The sequence below is a fragment of the Tenebrio molitor genome, chromosome 8 (genome assembly GCF_963966145.1).
Source record: "Tenebrio molitor chromosome 8, icTenMoli1.1, whole genome shotgun sequence".
NCBI lineage: Eukaryota > Metazoa > Arthropoda > Insecta > Coleoptera > Tenebrionidae > Tenebrio > Tenebrio molitor.
Window position 1 is genome coordinate 8,209,094 of NC_091053.1, and position 24,021 is coordinate 8,233,114.

The window sequence follows — 24,021 nt, forward strand, 5'->3', positions numbered from 1 at the left end:
ATAGGACCGAACTTTGAAAACGGCCTTTATACGTAGTTGAGGTGTAGTCCGAAAAACTACGTTTCTCGTAACATTTAACGCTGTGTTAATTCAACTATTGAAGCTATAATTATGATTTTTTGTATAGTTGTAATAAAAACTACAGCGCTTCCACTGGTGAATCGGAAATTTCGCAAATATCGATAGTTTTGAAAAAAAAAAAAATTTAGATTAATCAGAAATGCGCATCGTAAACTTCACTCTGCTGGGACCTATGTGAAATGTTGAAAATTTCGATACACATGCAGCGAGTCAAATGTAACTAAGGTATTGGAAAAGTTTTTAAAAAAAGAATTAAGTCAGTAGCCCGTATACTTTTTGAGAAAATAATTTTTTTATTCGACGAGCAAACGCGCCGGGCGGCTCCTGGCAGGCAGATATAACCCGGCACGCGTATTTAGTCGTCTATCGATATACTCGTAGGGAGTCTAAAGTCTAAAGACAAAAATTTTGAGTATATGGTTTTTTAGAATTTTTGCTAAAATTTAACTACTTTAAATGCTTTCTTCTTCGTCGCATTCATCCTCATATAAACAAGAAACATTGTTCTGAAATTTTTTGCAAGAACAATCACTCCAGGACTTAAGCCTTTCATGCACATACATACATTTATTGTTTAATTATTTTTTTTTATTTATTGATGGTCACTTTAAGGTTATTTTATGCTCCTGTCAATTTGACAATTTTTAATTTCTTTCACTTATTACATTAATTACAAACATAACCTTTCGAAGCAATTGTCAACAAATTTGACACATTTATAGTTATTTATGATCAATTCAAATTTGTTTCTGATTCTAGCTCAAACATACGTAAAGTTACTAGATAATGACGTCATCGCAAAAGGGTAAAAATTTTTAGCGTCAAGTAAATTATGTTGTTTTCGAATCATGTTTATAAAATAATTATATTGTCAACTTTGGCTTTAAGAATCCCCAAATTAGAAATATTTTCATTTAGCCAACATAATTCAACAGGTGGTGGAAATTTAGAATTGAGATAGACCATGGCCAACTGTATCAAAACGCTAGGCGCTTATTATGGCCGTCCCACTTGGTTTGAAAAAGTGTTCCCGTCGAGTAGGCCCTGGAGCGTACGTACAGTGGCGCCCCCTAAATTAACATTAGGAACTGATTTGAAACCGAAATTCGTCACAATGACAGTATTGACAGTAGCTGCGTTCGTTTATATCATTTTTATGCTAATTTACGTCAAAATTGTTCGGTTATTGTAAAATGAGCAAATTGACGTAAATCTAAATCGTTCGGATATTAGACGTCAGAGTCATTAGAGGAAGCTCGATTTGCTAGGAGTATTTCGACCGAGGATGTTGAGATTTTGCCGCCTGTCACAATAGTAGGGTTATATCTGGTTATGTTTATGTGGTATTTGGAACAAGAGAGAAAAACGGGCATTTGCACAAGGTTTGAGTGGTGGGAAACGATGTAGGAGGACGCCCTAAGGATGTCTGGCCAGAAAAAACGCGAAAATTCCAGAAGTAGTTAAAGTGAACAATTACCTACCTTATTTTCGTTCGTTTATTTCAGATTGATCTCCAATCAGCTGTTCAAGTCTATTAAATTTGTGCTTGCATCTCCGAGGTAGTATCCGAACGCACCTAGTATCTAATCAAAACTTAGAAATAGTGAAAAAAAAGGTCAATATGATTTTTTAACGTTCCGCTGCAAAGATTTTTAAATTAAGCTACATTTGATGCAGATTGTCAGTAACAAGCTAAAGAACAATGAAACCATAATCTGTGAAAATTGTGCCGTTGTTAATGTTGAATGGAAAAAGTACCCTGCAGCAATTGTGTATCTAGTTGATAACCCGTGGATAACATAGCAGAGCATTTTGTTGGCTGTGCAAGGTCTTTCACCAATGGTTTCAGATTTGGTATTATCCAAACCATATACAGTATATATCGTTTATAACGACGTGGAAGGGACCGGCGAAATTCGGTCGTTATAACCGTAGGTCGCTATTTCCAAACACCATTTTAATACTGAAAAATCTTTTTATTTTCATAGAAAAGTGTACATTTAAAGGTAAATAAACGTGTCGATACATTTTTAAAGCTTTTATTACAAATTTAGGATCTCATCCTGTGTGTTCCTCCCGTATGCATTTTCCTTTAAACAGAATGTTTCTTTTTGGTAAACGACTTGTTGGCTCTTGGTAACTTATTTGCTAGCTGGGTGGGCCAATCTTTGTATTTATTAAGTCCATTTGGGTTATCCTCTGCAACCATGAAAATTTTGTTCCATTCTAGAAAATTTAGGTACCATTGTCTTGTTGAATTTTTTTCATAGGTGACAATCTTTTTGATGTGCTCACTTATTCTAATGCTGACACGAGTCACATTATCCAACAACACACAGAAAAATACTAAATTCGAATTAAAACAATTTGAGGTTATGTCTGATATTTTGAAGCAATTGGAGTTCGTTTTTTTATGGTTTTTAAGCTATTGACACAACACCTTACCTATTATATGTTTCTTATTTTACACGTTTACTATTTTTATTATTTTGTTACTGCATGCAATTAACACTTGCAGTTAATTTATTTACTTATAAAAGTTTAACATGGACATAACCAAGAATAGGACATAACCAATTACAGAAAAAAAGAGACGTTTCTGTCATCCGTTGTCTTTTAATTAAAATAATCGTCACTTGAAGTCTCTACTGTACGTACGATTTTTTTAAATGTCAAGAACAATTTTTCTTACGGAGAAATCATCGAGTGTGACGGCCATAATAAGCGCTTAGCGTTTTGATACAGTTGGCCATGAATAGACTATATTGTCACATATCATTCTGACAAATTGCATGCATCAATCCTGAAAAGTTGCAAGTCCTTAGATGTGATTTTCTGAAAAGTCTTTTATTAAGCTTTAGAAATCAATAACTAAAATGAAAAATAATTGTGCACAATTGTGACAGTTTATTTTGAAGTGCAGTCAAAATTAATTATTATGACATTTATGGCAATAAAGCTTAGACTACATTGGGTTATTTTAAATGACATACACTCCGCGACAAGTGATTAGCCTCACTCCAAAATTACGCTTGTTTGCATGTTATGAAGTGAGTTCGATTTGTTTTGTTATACATTATCAAATTATTTGAAATTTTAATTATTAATAATCGACTCAATTTTTGTTTAGTCCTTTTTTAAAGAACAAACGTTATTTAAATGATAATTTCGTCGCGACATCTGATTAGCGTCACTACATCAACCTAAGTACAAAAGCAAAATATTCGTTAAGTTAAATCAATTCAATAGTAAAACAGGAACAAAAAACAATAACAAATAAAATAACAAACAAAAACTACTAAAAAATTAACATTAATAGTGTGTGTGAGATTCTCCTTTGCGGATGACTTCAAAGATTCTATTTGGAATAGAATTAAATAAAGAATCCAGGTATACCCCTGGGTTATGGTGTTTCAGGCAGCCCGTATGGCATTGGTAGGTTGCCCTACGTTGGGGTATTGTTGACCATTACCATACAACTGTCTGAAAAACCAACCCCAAACATTTGATAAAATGTTTAGATCGGGTGACACACTAGGCCACTCGAGCACATTAATATTTTCCTCCTCTAACCAACTACTGACCAAACGTGCAGTATGGACTGCAGCATTGTCATGTTGGAAAACCCATGGTAAGCCATCCATGGTTCTTTCTATTATAGGTTTGATCCGTATCAAAAGATCCCTATAATTCTGAGCATTTTGAATTCCATTTAAAATTTCTAAATGCACCTTTAGACGAAATTGCGCCCCACACCATTACCCCTGCTTCCCGTCTGTGGAGACGAGCGGCAAATTCTTCTTCTTTTCTTAAGTCATGAAAATAGTATAAATATCCATCTGGACTGTCAAGGCAAAATCTTTTTTCATCCTTGAAAATTATACTATTCCATTGCTCTTGCCACGCCGTATGGTTTCTTGCAAAATGGAAGCGATTTTCTCTATGTCTTTGAGTCAAAACGGTTTTTTTTTTCAAGTGACATCGACTTAAGTGTGCACCCTTTTTAATATGTCTCTGTACAGTTCTGAAACTAGCTGCAGCTTCGTAATGGAATTGGAGGCTTCGCGTAAAATAGCTCTTCTTTCCCTCGGTGTTGTAGCAGTTTGAATGCCACCTCTATAATTTTTTCCATAATTTTCAATATCTTGAACAAAATTATTCACGACCTTGGCACTACGATGGATTCTTCGAGCAATTTCTCGATTGGAATACCCTTCTTCTCTTAAACATTTAATACTGCCAATGTCTTCGGCAGTTAGTCTTTTTCCGCGACCCATTTTATTTTAAGAACTTAAAAGTTTAATGTAAATAACTTATTTATTATTTTTTTGAAAATTTTACTTACTTTAAACTTAATTATAATTAGTGAGGTTAATCAGATGTCGCCATTAAAATATTTCTTTTGGAGAAAAAATTGTGCAGTTAATTCTAACTTGTCAGAAGTGACAAATTGTCTTCCAAACCAATCGTTGCCTACCTTGGTGCATTAAATGCTGTAGTACCACTATAAGACGTTTTCCTCTTCCACTAGGATTTTTTAACTCAGCTGACAAATCTTGGTTAAACAGCTTTCTTTTGCTCATCACGTTTTGATCTACCCCTATTTTAGATCTGACATGTCCCGAGTTCACCCATGTCTTGTAACTGTAAGCTGTAAGTTATAATTTTTGTTATATTTAGCAAATAACTGAAAGGGCCGATATGGACTCCGTGTCCCGAGAGAGAATCGCGGCAAACCATGTACTCGTAGGATCTAGTTTCATCAAAGTCTCGAAAAGTGTATAATTAAATTGTGTGTGTACAATAATGCTCCTGAATCATCATGATGAAAAGTATCTAGCTACAAAGGTAAAATTTCTGAGTTCCCTAGAGGAAGAATTATAAAATTATTATTGTAGGTTATGTGTATGTCTGACCGACGCTTGTGATGTGATGAATTCACCAATTTGACAATGAGAGATATCGAAAATTTGGGCTTTGCTATCGTAGTAAAAGATCATTGACCATTTTGAGAAAGTTTTACGTGGAAATTTGCAGAAAGTACATCGGATAGATTGGATAGCATTGTAGACTTTACTAATATTATCGAAACTTCAAGTACCAAAAACAATTGCTTTGTCAGCAATGCACGAAAATAAAATTTTCAGGATATGAATCTATGCAGAGGGATATTCGGCAAGAAAATCGCATGAACCATCAGTGAAGGACAAGAAATGTATCTAAAGTTTTTGGACTTTATTAAATTTGATTAAAGTTACATTAGAATATTTTAACATCATTTCAAGTGAAGGAATGTTACAGAGAAAACCTTGAACAAACTGGAAAACAATCAGCCAAAAAGAATAAAAATTCAATTCTTGATACACGTCTGCAACGAGTTTACAAATGTAATTCAAAACTATTCTTCTCCACGTATAAATAGACGAAACACACCTATTCTCGCAGTGTTGACGACAACTCACACTTCCAAAATGAAGACGTTAACGATTTTGAGTGTCTTGTGTTTGGCGAACTTTTGCGACCCCAAAACAATGCGTAATTATTTCTTGCTTGAAGAAAGTCTTTACTTAAAGCTATGACTGTTTCAGCTCCTACGTTTACAAAATGCGACAAGAGAAAAATCGATTTCGACGACTATTTGTCTGAAGCCATCAAGAACGCCATCACCCAACTGGATAAACCCATGGAGCAGTACCACCTGCCAAGTTTGGAACCACTGTTCGTGCCGCTAATCCTCCCAAACGTAGACATGGCACCTTACTCTGTAAGCAAATTCAAAAACTTCAAGATTTTTGGACACACCAAAATCACCGACTTGAAAGCAACGTAAGCATCACCACCATAGCCTGTTCCAAAATAGTACCATTTTCCTCATAGAATGAATTTCGAAAATAAGATGCTGACCATAGCGATCACCAATCCTGAAATGCGGTACGAATCCGACTACGAAACCAAAAGTATAATGTTTTTCAAGCTAATTGACACCTCGGGAGCTGCATTAGTCACGACACGTAAGTCTATGTCGTTTTTTTTTTTAATTTTGAAGGAACACAATTTTAGAAAATGTGACCAACATGTTTACGTTTACATTCGAAGAGTATACGAGGGACAATCAAGACTATCTCTTGGTGATTGACAGTAAATTGGAGGTGGCGCCACAATCTGTCAAAATCCATTTTGACAATTTATTCAAGGACAAGATCTTAAACGAGGGATTTAATCGAGAACTAAGTGCAGACTGGAAGAAAACTTTTGTGCACTTTGGACCTATTTACTTTGACAATTTCGCCCAAGCTTATGGCAACGTCTTCAACAGATTTTTAGAAAAAGTACCTCTTACAGATCTCTTTGACGGCGTATGAACTGTGTTTTCTTTTATTAAATGATTTGATAAATAAATTGTCTTGTATTAATCAAATCCACTTGTGGTTTACCTTCCCTCGAGATAAAATGACGATATAAAGTAAAAACAAGCTTTTGGAACATGTAGACAAAAATTTTGGTAAAAACCTATAAGGCTACTCCATTCCATAAACCTCCATATTTATAGCTGTTGTCGTTTTGCCTAACTTCTCAACAGTTGCATCTTCTGACACTTCTTCAATACCAGACTGATTACGTTAATTCAACTCTTTTCACTGACACTTTAAAAAAGATTGATCTCGTTTCACATTGAAAAATGAAAGAATGTTTAATCGGAAACCTTGAATAAAAAACAATAACAAAAAGGCAAAGTTCAGCCTTTGACGCGTTTGCAACAAGTTTACCAATGTGACTGTAAATAATTCTTCGCAGATAAATACGAGAAAACATACTTATCCTCACAGTTTCGATAACGACTGTTTAGAAATGAAGACGTTAACATTTTTCTATGCGTTGTGGTGTTTGGTGAACTTTTGCAACCCTATAAAACTGTGTAAATCGTTTCTCCGCTGGAAATTCTTCACTTAAAGCTGCGATTGTTTCAGCTTCTTCATTTACAAAATGTAACAAAAAGGAATCCAATTTCGATGACTGCTTGTCTGGAGCAATCAAGAACGCTATCACTCAACTAGACAAACCACTTAAGGAACATAATCTGCCAAGTTTCGAACCACTTTTTCTGCCATTCTTCTTACCCAAAGAAGATGGAATAAAACGTGACCTCGACTACAAGTTCAAAAACTTTATAATCTTTGGTCACACCACAATCACCGACCTGAAAGCAAAGTAAGCAACGACAATACAGTGCGTCCTAATAAAAACTACCATTTATGTAGTAGACTTTCGAAGATAAGACAAACTTTTCCATTCCGTTTTTTCCTTTTTACATTCTTTCAATCCTATCAACAGTTGGATCTTCAGACATTTCTTCACCGTCAAGCTCATTGCAACTCTTTCATTTTGATTTCGTGAAATTTAGATCAGAATCCTTTGATGTGATTTCGATTAAAATAAGAACATATCGGAAACCTTGAAGAAACTTGAAAATAAACAACAAGAAGAAAAAGTCAGTTGTTGATATGCGTCTGCATCAAGTTCACAAATATGATTCTAAACAATTCTTCACATATAAATACCAAAAGCCACACCTATCTTCAGACTGTCTACAACAACAGTTTCAGAATGAAGCAGTTAACATTTTTTAGTGTACTTTGTTTGACGATCTCCTTCAACCCCCTAAAACTGCGTAAATCAGTTGTCTCGAAGAAATTCTCCATTTGGACCTGTGAAAAACAGTGATTTCAACGATTGTTTATATGGGGCCGTCAAGAACGCCATTACCCAACTGGACAGACCACTGGAAGAGTGCGACCTGCCAAGTTTAGAACCATTCTTCCTACCGTTCTTCTTACCAAAAGCTGGAAACAAACTGGATCTTGACGGCAAGTTCAAAATCTTCAACATTTTTGGCCACACCAAGATCACCGACTTGACAGCAACGACAATACAGCACGTTCCAAAAATATCGTCTTTCTAAACAGAACGAATTTCGAAGATAAAACCTTAACCATCTCAATGATCAACCCTGAGGTTCGCTACGAACATAATTACGTAGCTAAAGGTGTGATGTTTGTTTTGCCAATCGAGTCTTCAGGCCCGGCGCTTGTTACAGCACGTAAGTACTTCTTCACGAATTTAAAAAAATACACCTCGGAGGTCATCTTAGAGAATGTAACGTACACACTCACTTTCATATTCGAAGAGTACACCAAAGACAATGAAAACTATTTACTGGTGGTCGATAGTGAACTGAAGATGGCGCCACGAGCTATGAGCGGCCGCTATGACAATTTGTTCAAGGACAAAGCTTTGAACGACGCTTTTTGTCGAGAAATGAGCTCAGATTGGAAGAAACCGTTTGAACACTTTTCCTCCATATACTTTGACAGTTATGCCCAGGGGTAGGGCAACGTCTTCAATAGATTTTTGGAAAAAGTAGCACTTACTGAGCTTTTTGACGGCATATAATTGTATTTATCTAATCCCGTGGGATAAATGACACTTATCCCACTCATTTGAGTGGAATAAGGAACTTCATTACCCCACTCAGTGGGATAAGTAAGTTATTATTCCACTGAGTGGTGTAATGAAACTGGCGGGAATAAATTAAGATTTACCTTTTTTTTTAATTCGGGGCGGTTTTAGATAAAATTTTGTACATAACACGTGGGCTAAAGCATATTACAGGAAACTCGTGTGATTACACTTCTTCACACTCGAATCCTGTAATATTGCTTTTATCCCACTAATTGTGTAAATAGTATATTAAAGAACGAGTTTTATAAGGGTTGATTTGGCGCACGAGTTTCAGTTGTAGAAAACGACCCGTAGGGGAGTTTTATATGGAACGAGTGCGCCAATGCACTTATAAAACAAGTTTTTTATGTTATTTTTTAGAATTTGCACCCTTGTTTTAATTTTTAAATAAAAAAATTAAATTTTCAAATTCTAGGGAATTTTGTATTAATTGGTAATTCAAGGTAACGGATGCAACTACATCTGCAACATATGTTAAAAAGTAGAATTTGAACATTATTATTGGAAGTTTTTTGGTGTACATGACAATAATACCCTGAAATATTGATAAAAAATTTCTTAGAGATCTATTACTCTACGAGTGCTTTAAGAGGTATCCCTAAACGACTCCAAATTGAATACAATAATAGACTTATTAAAGACGCAGATTCTAAAATAACTATTTTCTGTACGCAAATAAAATCAAATCTAACATAAATTAAATAAACGATTTCTTTTTTTTTCTGGGTTTTTTTCAAAAACCTGCCTCAAGATTACGCCACGAATCACTATTCACGTGTTTTGTAAATTTATTTGAATTTCTCCTTAGGACAGGTCAGTTACATTCACGGTCAAACTACTATTAGCGGTTGTTGCACAACTATTACATAGCCTCGTATATTTTAACAGGACATTGCTGACTCTCACATAGCTGCGCAAACGTCTACGATTTAAAAATTGCCCAACTCTTTTGTATAGTTCCTCTGCATTTGCAACATTCAAATCAAGAAGCTTAACTTTGAGATATGCATTTTTTAACAAAAGGTCAAAATTAAAATAATTAAGAACGACAGAAATATCTTTTTATTTTAGTCTGCTCTTATGGAAATACGAACAAACGTTTCAAAATCAACCATAACATCGGTTCTTTCCACGCTGAAGTTTTTCAATAAATCTTCGCACTAAATCAGATTCCTCAAATCCTTGATAAGTCATTAGCATCTGCATCTGATTAACTAATTTCAACGACGATTTGAATATTGTCGAGTGAGCGAGAAGACTGTTTCTTCTGCTCCAACACGTTCTTATGTAAGGCCAAAACAAGAACCAATAGCGATAATAAATTCATTATCAGACACGAACGTCGTTTCGTAATTATGGCAACATTATTAACCGTCACACCAATCTGGCTTTGTGTTATCTTCAAAAAAGGTCCAGTGCGAAACAAGTTTGCAAAATAATTTCGAGTTTTTTTCGCCTGTCACGCATATAAATACAACTGGACGCATTTGTTTTTCAGAGTCTCTGTAGCACCCAAAATGAAGAGTTTGCTGATTTTCGGTGTCTTCGCTTTGATCAAATTTTGCAGTTCTTTGTCTTTGCGTGAGTATTGTTCACCTTCATTGAAAGCTCTGAGGTTGCGTGTTGCAGCTCCGTCGTTTAAAAAGTGCGACAAGAGAAAAGCAGATTTCGACGAGTGTTTGTCGGTGGCCATCCAGAGCGCCATCATCCAATTGGACAAGCCTCTGGAAGAGTACGGTCTCCCGAGCTTTGAGCCTTTCCTGATGCCGAACATACCTCCGAAAGTTGGACGAAAGATCGACTTCTATCACAGATACAAGAACTTCAAGATCTACGGGCGGACCAAGATCAGTAAGACAAGAGCTAAGTAAGTATCAAGGATTAAGAAATGATACTTGATTTATCTGCTTTCTGACAGCATGGACTTTCACGATAAAACCTTAACACTAGAGCTCCTAAATCCTGAAGTTCGATACGTATTCGAGTATGATACCAAAGGGAAAATGTTCCTTCTGCCGATTGATACTTCAGGAGCGGGAAGTGGTACCGCATGTGAGTTTTTCTTTTGGATTTGGATTCATTCATAGATTGTTACAATCGTTTTAGACAATGTGACGTACATTTACACGTTCACGTTTGGAGAATACACGAGAGAGGACGAAAGGTACTTCCAGGTGATTGACACTCACTTGGTTATGCAACCGCAGGATATGACCTTTCATTTTGATAATCTACTGGAAGATAAAGAGTTGAATGACGGATTCAGTAGGTTGTTGAGCAAGAACTGGAAGATAGTATTTGAGGAAATCAACCAACTTTATGTACAAATTTATGGGAGAATGTACTCCGACGTATTCAATCGGTTCTTGAGGAAAGTTCCTATCACTGAAATATTCGATGGTCTCAGTAAATAATTCATGTCCTAGCATGTTTTTTGTAATCTTTTGCACATTATGTTTTATAAAATAATCTTAATTTTTTTGTTTATATGTGTATACGAGTATGTATAGTGATGTAAAAATATATTCCATCAAACAGGAAAGTATTTATTTTTTTCATCAGACCACCAAATGGTAGGGTAAAATTTTTGAGAATTTTTTGACTTAATTTTGGACGCAATAGTCAAAATAATAAGTTCTGCCGTCGCTGCAAGGACAATATCAAAGATGACATCATTACTGAAGTGCAAAGAGCAGCTGATCATTTATGCGTGAGAACAAGAAAGACCATTGAAAGGTAACGTCAACAAGGAAGAAGCGGAGCTCTAGGTTATGTAGAAGGAGACATAATGGTATTCCAAGATGACAAAGGCGGTTCAACCGTGAATACAAACAAGACATCACTCATTGCTAGCCAAGAGGCTGCTCACACAGGAGAGTTTTATCCCAAGAGTGTGAGATGTAGGGGTGATCTGGAGAAGATACTACAAATTTCAGAATACAGGGAGATCTGTGGGAGATAGGTGAAGGTGAGATGGGAGGTACTGAGAGATTTGTGGAAGATACTATTGCTGTCAAAAATAACTGGGACAGCACGTTACTGTAGACACTTCCAAACTGAATGAATTTGAATGAGTTTTAGAAGTGTCTACAGTAACGTGCTGTCCCAGTTATTTTTGACCGCAATAATAAGTGGAGTCCGGATGAAATAGAGACAGGTTAGGGAGAGATATGGAAAGTCCAGAATGGGAGATAAACGAAGAGGTGGAATGGAAGAGACAGAGAGATTTACGAAAGATACTAGAGAAGAGTCGAGGAGATCCGATCGATCTGGAGGACATCCAGAGGGATCTTGAGGAGGTATAGGAAGATTGGGGATGGAAGAAGCAGGCAGATTCATATGTGGAGATTTGGGCGAGATGTAAGGGGATTAGAGGGAGAAAGATTCGGGAAGATCTGGGGGACACACATGGAGATCTGGAGAAGACAAAGAGATCTTAAGGGAGTACAGAAACATGCAAAGAGATTTATGGAATATATTTGAGGGAGATACAGCAAGATTAAGGGTAGACAGAGGAGATTCAGAATGTAACATGTATGGAGATTTGGAATGATAAATGCAGAGTGATTTAGGAAAAATACGACGAAAGACTCGGGAAGATTTGGAGCAGATCCAATGAGATCTTGAAGAAGTACAGAAAGAGATTCATGAAAGATATAGGGAAATTTTGGGGAGATACAAGGAGATTAGGGGTAGACAGAGGAGATCCAAAGTGGGAGATGTACGGAATTTGGAATGGGAGATGCAGAGAGATTTAGGAAAGATACTATGAAAAATTCGGGAAGATCTGAAGGACATACATTGAGATTTGGAGAAGACAAAAAGGTCTTGAGAAAGTACAGAAAGATGGAAAGAGAATCATGGAAGATGTAGCGAGATTTGGAGGAGATACAGGAAGATTAGGGGTGCACTGGGGGGATCCAGAATGTAACATGTATGGAAATTTGGAATGGAAGATGCAGGGTGATTTACGAAAGATACTACGAAAGATTCGGGAAGATCTGGAGAAGATCCAAGGAGATCTTGAGGAAGTACAGAAAGATGTAGGGAGAGTCATGAGAAATATATAATGACTCTCTGTCCGACGCCATCCAGAACACCATCACCCAGCTGGATAACCCGATAGAAGAGTAGAAGACCGTACGGTCTTCCAAGCATGGAACCTGTCCAATTCTAAAACGTGTCTCCAAAATTTGGACGAAAGGTGGAATTCCAGCACAGCTAGAAGAGCTTCAAGATCAACGGGCGTACCAAAATCAGCAAAACGAAAGCCAAGTAAGCGTATCTAGATTTATAAATTTTTACAACAAGATTTTAGCAATTGAACTCACCAATCAGAAGATCCGGTACGACTTTGACTACGAGGCCAAGGGTAAGATGTTTCTTTTGTCGATTGACACCTCGGAACATACAACTGTCATCTTGCGTGAGTCCCACCTCAACAACCACATTTAGATCTTCTTTCGTTCTTCTTCGTTTATTTTAGACAACGTCACCTACGATGTCACGTTCATATTCGAGGAACACAACAAGGAGAACAAAAAATATTTCCAAGTGATTGACTATGAAACCACAAGATCTGACGCTACGTTTCCAAAATCTCTTCAAAGACAAAGAATTAGACGAAACGTTTAACATAGCGATGAGCACAGACTGGAAACAAGTTTTTGGTGGCACACACTTACGCACAAAGACCTACTGCGTCATATTTAACAATTCTTAAGCAAAGTTCCTATCACTGAAATATTTAACGGTGTCCATTAATTTATTTATTTTACACGGGGCCAGTTTACAGAAGCGAAATTAAATTAATCGTAATCAAATGTGAGATTAACTGAACACGTGATCATATTGAACCAATCAAAGTTTCGGATTAATTCGAATTAAATTTTAATGCGCGATTAACCCATGAATCTGAAAGTTCGATTGGTTCAATCTGATCACGTGTTCAGTTAATCTCGCATTTGATTACGATTAACTTAATCTCGCTTCTGTAAACTGGCCCCTAATGTCAAAAAGTAAAAATAAATCAAGTTGTAAACCAGGCAGCGAGGTCCTCGCTTAATTGATCAATAAGTCTGAGCGATAAAGAAATAGAGTCGATGGTTCTGCAGCCAGATATGCCAGTACTGGTACAAGAGAAAAAAATGGTACTGAATCATAAAAGAATACTCAGTAGAAGAAACGAAACTTCACTTGAACTATCGTCGATAAACATTTTCTTCTAGTTTTTGATTTTTTCTTTTTGGCAAACCTGTCCCACCAGTTTGGTTGGACGAGTTGAAAATGCAAATGACACTACTTGAAGGTATTTCCGTCAGGAAAATAAAAAGAGAAAAATGTTATTAGGTAATGTCTAATGTGTTAACAAAGGTCAGTGAGTCAATGTAAAGAAAAGTTTAAAATGCAAAATGTTAATTAAGAAGTTTAAAACAACAGTCTACGTCTTCGTTGTTAAAATAAATCATCGAGTCGTCCATTTCTGATAAGTTTGTGTTCATTTTTAGTTCTGTTCAGAAAGCTTGACATCATACATGGGGGTGGAAAATTAGATCTTCGTTTGAAATGATCATCATTAATTAAAATCTGGATCAAGTAATTAGTATTCATGTTATTAAAATAAAATTGTAAATTCTTAATGTTTTAAAAACTAGACCACACCAAATAAAAGAAGCAAAAGAAGGATAATTACGAAATTCTGTACATAACACAACTTTTGCGTTTTAAATCAATTTTTTCTGACAAACACACCAGTTCGGCGTGAATAAATTATTTGAAAACAGCTTTGTAACATATAAATACCAACGAAAGTACCAGCTCGTCACAGTACCATCAGCACCTGCGCCAAAATGAAGATCTTGATGTTCTTCAGCGCATTATCTGCGGCACAACTCAGCTACTCGTTGAGTTTGCGTAGGTCCAACAGTCTTGCACTACCAGCTTTAACTTTTTGTTTCTTTGCTGCAGCTCCAACATTCCAAAAGTGTGACAAGAAGAAGTCCGATTTCAACGAGTGCTTGTCGCAAGCAATCCAGAACGCCATCGTCCATTTGGACAAACCGTTGGAGGAATATGGTTTACCCAGTTTTGAGCCTTTCATGTTGTCCAGCGTCTCGCCCAGACTTGGTCGAAAAATCGATTTCGAACACACGTTCAAGAATTATAAAATTTTTGGGCGCACTAAGATCAGCAATACCAAGGCGAAGTAAGCTCACGGTCGCAACATTCACTTTTGATTGTGTTTATTGTTCCCAAAGCATGAACTTCTACGACAAGACCTTGACCATTGTGATTACCAATCCCGAGATACAATATGTCTTCGATTACGAAGCTAAAGGTAAAATGTTTCTGCTGCCAATTGACACCTCGGGGCCAGCAACAGTACTGTCACGTGAGTCTTTGTACGTCCGGAACTCACCCCAAATCAGCATATTCTTGCAGACAACGTGACCTACACTATTACGTTCACATTTGAAGAATATACGAAAGATGGCAAAACACATCTGCACGTGATTGACGATAATTTGGTGATGCAACCGCAAGAGTTGATCTTCAATTTTGAAAATTTGTTAGAAGACAAAGAACTGAACGATGGTTTCAATCGAGCTATGAACAGAAAGTGGAAGCCAATCTTTAATGACCTCGCACCGATATATGTGGCCAATTACGGACACGCTTATGCCGCCATATTTAACAATTTCTTGAGCAAGGTACCTCTCATGGAACTCTTTGATGGGGTGTAAGAACAAACCTGTTCGAGCAATTTTTTAATTCACTGTATTTTATTCAATAAACTTGTTTGGTTCTTTTCTTTTTTGCTTTTTAATTGCGGTACTGATCAGCAAAAGTAATACCTGCCAGGTACACACCACTTTTGATTAAATTTTCTTCACAATCACGCACAAACGTGTCAAAATAGAATGCACCTGAGAGGTAGTATGTTTGCTCTTCTGTACTGCGCTTACAAAGGTGTCCCGCAAGGAATCGTTTCAGGACCAATGTTGTAATTATATTGCAGAAAAAAATAGTCAGTATGTACTGTCACAATTCTTTTCCAGGCACAAACATAAACATTAAATGGAAAAATAACTGAATAAAAACAATTTAGGAAAAAATGAGTCTCATTTCAAGCATGTCTTGTGTAGTAACTCAAAAACTGGAAAAAGCAAAATAAAAGATGTGAACGAATGATAATAATAAAATTCAGTACGTAATAATTGCTTTGACATTTCGTGCATATTTTTTTTTTTTTTGTTTTGTCAAGCACACCAGTTTGGGTTGGCCAAGTTATTGCAAAACAGACAAACAAAAAATAAGAATAATATAAATACCTAGGAAACGAGTGAATATCATCTCAGTAACCGCGGCAAAATGAAGATGTTGATGTTCTTCGGTGTGTTATCCTTGATGGATCTTTGCCAGGCTTTGGCGTTTCGTAAGTTGGTGCTTTCTTCACCGTTGTCGTCCTGTCACACGTTCTTCAGCTTCCAACTTCCAAAATTGCGACAAGAGTAAGTCCGACTTCAACGAGTGCTTGTCGGAGGCAGTTCACGGCGCCATCCGTCTGTTGGACAAACCGATGGAAGAGTATGGCTTGCTGAGTTTTGAACCATTCTTCTTGGCAAAGTTCTTGCCGAGACTCGGACGAAAGGTCGACTTCCAACAGGTTTTCAAGAACTATAGAATCTTTGGACGCACTAAAATCAGCAAAAGTCTAGCAAAGTAAGTGTCTTCAATGATGAGGACCTTCGAAAATATTTTTTAGCATGAAATTTCAGGACAAGACTTTGACGATAACGCTCACGCATTCAGAAATTAAGTACTTTTTCGACTACGAAACCAAAGGGAAAATGTTTATTTTGCCGATTGACACTGCAGTTTCGGCTGTTTGATTGTTTTGCTTTCAGGCAATGTAACGTATGTTGTTACCTTTACCTTTCAGGAGTCTACGAAGAATGATAAGAGGCATTGGCGAGTGATTAACACCAATTTGATCATGCAACCGCAAGAAGTGGTAGCACTTTTTGAAAATTTATTTGAAGATAAAGATTTAAACGATGGCTTTAGTAGAGCAATGAGTCACAAGTGGAGAGAAATTTTGGTAGAGTTGTTGTCGATCTATGTGGATTATTATGGAAAAGCGTACGGCGAAGTGTTCGATAATTTCTTGAGCAAGGTTCCTCTCCATGAACTTTTTGATGGAGTGTCATAATAAAAAATAAACATTTATTGTTGCTATTTTGTATTTTGTTATCGGCTGATCGAGACCCATTAAGCAATATTATAGAAAAGAGGCTGCATACTGGCACAGACATTGTTTAAACCTGCTTAATTAGCATTGCAAAATTAAATAAACAATTTATTTCTGTTGGGAATAATTCCATCAAAGATCCAAAACGTGGGATCTCGGGACAAAGTCGATAACTTTGCAAAAAAAATGTTTGAAATGAGTTCATCAATCAACGAAAGAAGTCGAATTCTTGAACGTATGAATAATTTTGACGTCACAGGTTCATTGTCAATCCCATTCAACACTTGATTACTAATATTTGAAGAACTAAACAAGTTTTGATTTTAATTTATCGCGTCATTTATTTGCTTGGTTTAAAGTGAACACCGAAGTTGAAGAAACTTTACAAAATCGTTAACTAAAGGGGTGGCCTCAGGTCAAATTAATTAGAGACAGCTGAGGAAAATATTTTTTCTATAATTGATTCAAAAAATTGAAATTGAAAGATTGGCAACACAGCCTGGTCTGTCGTTTGCGTTCTGTTCTCTGTGATTAATTCTTCTTTTAAGTTATTTAAGTGCGATTGAATTGTTGAATTGTGCTTTATAAGTGAATTGAAGGTAGGCTTTTACTATTTATTGTGTTTGAATTGAAGTTTTCGCTTTAATTTTTTCAATAATAACAATTGTTTTTGTACTTCAATTTATCAGCTAGTGCGCGATAAGCGACTGGCTGTGTGTTAATTCTTGCTGGCGCTATTATAACTTGTTATAATAATTTTGTACAAATAGTCTGTTCCGTTTGGAAGGGTGTTGCTAGTTTAAGCACCTGGCTAGCTCTAAGGTTGCCAGACTATCCAGTATCATAGTTCGTAAGAAACCTCCTTTAGTTGCGGATAATCCTAAGGATGTTTTGAAATCTGCGTGTCCTGGGTGTAAAATGGAGGTGGATGAAAGTACAGGCATTAGATGTGTCTCACTCACACATCAACTGTATGGATGTTGCACCTGAAGAGGCTCAACTCCTGCTTTGCATTCATAGAAGATCTTCTCACTTGAAGTTATTGTGCTTGAACTGTGAAAGCGTTTTTCAGTGCTCTCCTTTGTCTCCGATTGATCCGACTGTTCCTTTAGAAGATAATGTGTTTTTGAAGTATGTTAGAAATATTGTTAATAATGCTATACAGCCCCTTCGAGAAGAAATTTTTAAATTACAGAAATCTGCTGCAATACCACATGAGGTACAACCATCGATGTCTTATGCTGCTAAGGTTCAACAGTCTTCTGAAAACAATGTCATCTTCAAGCCCAAATCTGCTAAACAGTTTGTAACACAGACGAAATCTGAAATCTTGAAATCAATTAATCCATTGCATGAAAACATTGACATTACTAGAGTAAAGGTGGCTTTAAATGGTGGGTTAATTATTGGTTGTTCTGGGAGAGAAGATGGAGATAAACTTATAAAAGTTGCTGAAACGAAATTGTCAGCTAAATATGACATTAAGAAGTTGGCTCCGGTTCTGCCTCGTCTTACAATTGTGGGCATATCTGAGGATATTGGTAATTCCGAATTTCTTGACTACTTCAGGAAACAAAATTCGAGTGTAATCACATAGATTTTGGGCTATAAAGAAAAACGGTAAAATTTTTCAAGCTGAGATTTCTGTTGATTTGGATACATATAAATGTTTGCTTGAATGTGGCCATGTGCTTGTTGGTTTGAGTAGTTGTTCTGTTTATGACGCGGTCTCAGTGACTAGGTGTTACAGGTGCCACGGTTTTAACAATAGTGCTAAATTTTGTAAGAACAATCCATTGTGCCCTTTTTGTGGTAAATCTCATGAAGAAAATGCTTGCGTAGGTGCTGATAATGAAACTAATCCCAAATGCCGCAACTGTAAGAACATTCGCATGTCGCAAAAATTAGATATTGACTGTAATCATGCAACATTTGAGCATGAGAAATGTTTTGCTTTCAAACTTGCCACGGCGAAGTTCAAAGAAAATCTGTTTGGCATCACAACTGAGCTACCTGTGAGCAAAATTTCTGATGGACAGCACTCTGTGGCTGGTGATAGCTCTAATAAGTGACTAACTAATCTTTCTTCCAATTAGTGTCATAAAATAATAGACACTTTTTCAATACTTTATCAAAATGTACGTGGCCTTAACACCAAATTGGTGCAATTTTATAATGCTGTATCTGTTCTTGATGTTGACGTGGTTGCTGTGACGGAAACATGGTTAAAAGACGATGTATTATCTACCGAATTGTTTTCCTCTGATTATATTGTGTTCAGAAAGGATCGTAATTTTAGTAGAACTTTTCAGTCCAGAGGTGGTGGTGTGCTCTGGCTGTTAGATCTACATTGTCAGTGAAACTGATGGATGTAGATTTAGCCTTTGATAATCTACCGGAAATTGATTTCATTTGTGTTAAGGTTCATAATGTCAACTCCACTATCTACATTTGTCTTGTATATATTCCTCCTGGTCTGACTTTGCGTAGATATCATGAATTTTCTTATGCTTTCCTTTCCTTGCGGTTTCTGCATGCACTGAATACATTACCTTTTTGAATTTACATCAACTTCGGGGTAATGCAGTTCCGATTTTTCATATTTCAAGTGAGTTATCTATTCAGCAGCATAATTCTATTACTAATGATAATGATCGGCTGCTCGATTTGGTTCTGTCGAATTTACATTGTAGTGTGACCAGGGGTGAGGAGGGTCTTGTCCCTGAGGATCCTCATCATCCATCTCTTTTGGTATCCATTGACGTTAGAATCACGATAAGGAAGTTCATTTATGGTGTTGATGATGGTGATAATTTTAATTTTAGGGCAGTTGATATGGAGATGGTGCGTAACGAACTTCTTCTTATAGATTGGTTTTTTCTTGAGAGCTATGAGGATGTCGATTTGGCATGTCATGATTTCTACAATAAGTTATTTGAGCTGTTTGACTTAATTGTTCCAAAGAAAAGAAAACGTAGGCATAATTATCCGCCTTGGTTTTCGTATGAGCTTATTAAGAAAATTAAGTTGAAACACAGAATATTGAAGAAATTTAGGGTATCTGGCAAACTGTGTGATCTGGAGAAATATAGAATGTTACGTCGAGATATTAAAGGTGATATTAAAAGGCAGTATGATCAATACGTTGCTAAAGCTGAGGCTGACATAAAGAGAGATCCTAATAAGTTCTGGCAGTTTGTCAAATTCAAACAGAACGGTACTGGTATTCCTCTTAATATGACTTTTTCGGGAGCGGAAGTTTCTGGCGCTGATGAGATTACGGGAGCTTTTGCTAATTATTTTGAGTCTGCTTATTGTGAAAAAGCTTCAGTCATAGAGTCATCTGTTGAAGAATGGAGTACATCTTGTAATTTCTTCTTAAATGCTGTTAACGAACAAGATGTTTTGAATGCAATATCCAAACTTAAGTTGAAATTCACAGCTGGTCCTGATATGATCCCTTCATTTATAATCCGTGAATGTGTTGAGGCTTTCGTTTCTCCTTTGGTAGTGATTTTCAACTTGTGTTTGAAGACTAATGCGTTTCCTGCAATTTGGAAAACTGCAAGGGTTGTGCCGGTTTTTAAGAAGGGTGATCGTAGTTGTATTGAAAATTATCGGCCTGTTTCGATCTGCAGCAATTTTGCTAAAGTATTTGAATTCATAATATCAGATACCTTGTCTTTTCATTTTAAAAGTTATATCTCAGAGTCACAACATGGCTTTGTGAGAGGTAGGTCAACGATATCTAATTTATGTACTTTCACACAGTATGTAGCTAATTCAATGGATCTGGGCCTCCAAACTGATGTGATATATACGGATTTTTCAAAAGCTTTTGATAGGCTGGACCATGCAATCCTTGTCAGAAAGCTGGAGACATTGGGTTGCTCTTCTAACTTTGTAAATTTTTTGTATTCTTACCTGAGTGGTCGTAAACAGTTTGTTAGTGTTCATGGACACCGTTCTAATGTTTTTGATTGCTCCTCTGGTGTGCCTCAAGGATCTGTGTTGGGACCGCTACTCTTCAATATTTTTATTAATGACATAATTGAGGATCTTTCAGTATCCTGTTTGCTGTACGCAGATGATATGAAGATTTTTACGTCTATTAAAGAATATGGTGATTGTGTCAGGTTGCAGGATAATATTGATTTAATTTCCACTTGGTGCATACGAAATAGCCTTCAGTTAAATATAACCAAATGTGTTGTAATGACTCTTAGTAATAAAAAACAAAAGATTGAAATTATAAATTATAATATTGATGGTGCTGTTTTGGAGAGACCTGAATTGGTTTCTGACTTGGGAGTGCTGTTTGATAATAAGCTGTCTTTTACAGGCCACATCAACTCTGTTACAAAAAAATCCTGGAAGATCTATGGCTATATTATTAGGAATACCAGAGATTTCTCTAATATCTCCACATTAATATACTTATTTCAATCATTTGTCAGAAGTAAACTTGAATATGCGTCGATTGTTTGGTTTCCTCATCATGCTGTTCACATTGCTAGCATTGAACATTTGCAGCGTAGATTCTTAAAATACTTGTGTTTCAGAGAGGATGGACGCTATCCTCCTATTGGATATTCACAGACCATTTTATTAGAACGTTTCTCCTTTAAAACTTTATCTGAACGCAATAAATTAATGAATTTATTGTTCTTGTACAAAATCCTTCATAACTTGATTGACTGCTGTTCTCTGCTCAGTCAGATTAATTTTTGTGTTGGTAAGCATTCTATTACTACTCGTAGTAAAAACTTATTCTATTTATCAACTCCAAGAACGGATTTTCTTAAATTTTCTCCTTTGAACAACATGCTCAATATTTCCAACTCTGTCGGTGATCTTGTTGATCTGTTCTCCTGTAGCATTGAAGTGTTAAAATTGTTGGATTTGTCGGATATTTAATTTGCATAGGTCGAATTATACGTGCTCTTTAATTGGGATTTTCCTGTTGAGCATGAAATTAATAATAATAATAATAATAAATTCACGCATAGTTATCTGTGCCTGAAGTGGGTCATTTTCTGACGTGTATTTTTTTTGCATTGTTAGTAAGATCGAAACCATAGAAACCATACAAAACAGTGTGTGAAATGCAATTTCACGCATACGACTATTTCTGTTTTTCATTTCACGCACTGTTTTTTATTAGTTACCTAGCAACATGGTCACTGCATTGAAACTTCAGAATTCCTTCAAAAATTTGAATTTTTAATTTCAATTTTTTGAATCAATTATAGAAAAAATATTGTTTATATTTCGTGCGCGAAGATGTTTTTGCGCATTCAAAGGCTTATACTGCCTCGACCTTCGTCTCGGCGTAAAAGACCTTTTCATGCACAAAAAACACTCTCTTCGCGCACTTAATATAAAAATAACTATTTTGTGAAACCATTCACAAATACATTCGAAAAACTACTTCAGAACTTAATTGACGAAGCAACCACAAGAGAAGAAGTTTTTGAAAATTTTGAAAATATGTTTGAGGGCAAAGTGCTAGATGAAGGATGTAATCTGGCATTGACGAAACGTTGGAGGGAAATAGGTACATTATGTACTTTATGTACATTCGGTCTGGTCCTAACAAAAGTCTAAATTTAAACATTTAAAATAATGGTGGAAAACGGAAACTGTAATTTCAAAAGTTCTAGAGTTATCGAAAAGATGTCGCGATTGACGGAGGTAACAAGTACCGAGTCTTACCGAGCTGATTGGTCACTTTGGTCAAGAAGGGATTGCGAAAGTGGGATGCTCGAGAAATGATAAAACCAAACGCGAGACGGGAAAGAAGGCTTTTTTGATTCACTCGGGGTTTGATCTCCAAAGTAGCCGGAGGTACGTTCGGTACTTCCAGCAGCCATTTTGTGACCACGTGCTTTACATTTACAAGGTAAATTAATTCTCCAATTTCTGTACTTTAATTGTAGTCGCGATCTAATTAGTCAAACGGCTTTATTTCTTTATCATTTCAAAATAATGCCTTAAATTCTTTTTTTCTTCGACACTGTCAGAATTTGAGAATTTTCTCCTATGTGAACGGATTTTGATAAATGTCACAACTTGTCAAAACGAAACGTCAAGCTAATTTTAAAGGTTTTAAGCGATTTGGAGCCTTTAAGGGGCTCGTCGAACAAAAAAAAACGTTGTATTCAACTCGTTCGTGTGTAAATTGGGCCTTTTTTGGCACTCGTGGGCCTTTAAAACGCTCGTTTGGCCTTTAAAATGGTCCACGCGTGCCAAAAAAGGCCCAATTTACACACAAACTCGTTAAATAAACTACTATATCGCGAAGTATGTGATCTTCTTGCATTTACCGTTGGGGAAACGGGTTCTCGCCAAGGTAATCTATTTTAAATTATTATATAAAAAAAACATCTTAATTCATTATCCGTCGCTTTGGAACCTTCTCTCGGTCGGGGGAAGCTACCGCCAGTGTCCATCGTTCTCAATTAGCTGTTGGTCCGGCGTAGAGCACAAAGAGCCATCGCCAAATTTAAATGGATAGTGACCCTTTAGGTACAGCTGATACGTGAAGAGAGGTACCTTTGTAAGTCTGTTAGAACCTTTGCCCCTTTTATTTTACCCTTTATTAGACCAGGCTAGACTGAGAGGTTCCAGGGCATCGCGTCGGGTTCAATTTAATTGGGGAAATAATTCAAATCTAAATCGGATCGCATAGTTTGCATCTCAAACTCATATAATGCTGTTCGCGCCCGAAACTTCTGTATTTGTCTAGCTTAGTCATTTATTCATGAGTCATATCTCAATTCACGGGATGAAAGCTAAATCTCATTGAGTCAAATATCCACCAACGTCTTTATTAAATTCACTAATTTATTCACACTATTTGTTGGGACCAAACGCCACCACACTCGATTAATAATTAAATAAAATTTAAGTGAAGTGTGCTCGACCGTTTTAATTCTACTATCTGAAAAACCTTTCGAAGGTACGGCCTCTCATTAGAACCTAATAAACAAAACATAACGTAGGATCCATAAATATTTCTTTTCTCATTATTTTGTTTCGTATTTTTCCGAAAAAATTTCATCCGCGGGAATGCGGCAACAAACAATACACCAAATGAGGGAGGAAAGTTTCATCGAGGAAAACTCAAGGAAGTCGAAACGTTTTTAGTATTATATTTAGTATTGCCG

General features: G+C 36.3%; 3 protein-coding genes and 1 long non-coding RNA gene across 4 annotated transcripts; all 4 read left to right on the forward strand.

Annotated features, from left to right (window-relative positions):
* The first annotated feature begins 1,044 nt into the window (after positions 1-1,044).
* Positions 1,045-2,110, forward strand: LOC138136195 (uncharacterized). Its single transcript, XR_011161202.1, has 2 exons — positions 1,045-1,537; positions 1,587-2,110. It is a non-coding gene; the product is annotated as an uncharacterized lncRNA (long non-coding RNA).
* A 3,546-nt stretch (positions 2,111-5,656) lies between these two features.
* Positions 5,657-6,443, forward strand: LOC138137020 (protein takeout-like). The gene is made up of 3 exons (XM_069056322.1): positions 5,657-5,907; positions 5,959-6,092; positions 6,142-6,443. Exons 1-3 carry the CDS (start codon positions 5,657-5,659, stop codon positions 6,441-6,443), a joined length of 687 nt encoding a protein of 228 aa, XP_068912423.1.
* Positions 6,444-6,907: 464 nt separating this feature from the next.
* Positions 6,908-11,143, forward strand: LOC138136194 (circadian clock-controlled protein daywake-like). The gene is made up of 6 exons (XM_069055252.1): positions 6,908-6,997; positions 7,050-7,290; positions 10,100-10,182; positions 10,231-10,468; positions 10,520-10,653; positions 10,708-11,143. The coding sequence occupies exons 1-6, from the start codon at positions 6,931-6,933 to the stop codon at positions 11,013-11,015; spliced, it is 1,071 nt and encodes a 356-aa protein (XP_068911353.1). The 5' UTR covers positions 6,908-6,930; the 3' UTR covers positions 11,016-11,143.
* A 3,213-nt stretch (positions 11,144-14,356) lies between these two features.
* On the forward strand, positions 14,357-15,412 carry LOC138136888 (circadian clock-controlled protein daywake-like). Its single transcript, XM_069056207.1, has 4 exons — positions 14,357-14,514; positions 14,569-14,806; positions 14,859-14,992; positions 15,043-15,412. The coding sequence occupies exons 1-4, from the start codon at positions 14,451-14,453 to the stop codon at positions 15,342-15,344; spliced, it is 738 nt and encodes a 245-aa protein (XP_068912308.1). The 5' UTR covers positions 14,357-14,450; the 3' UTR covers positions 15,345-15,412.
* Positions 15,413-24,021: the final 8,609 nt, after the last annotated feature.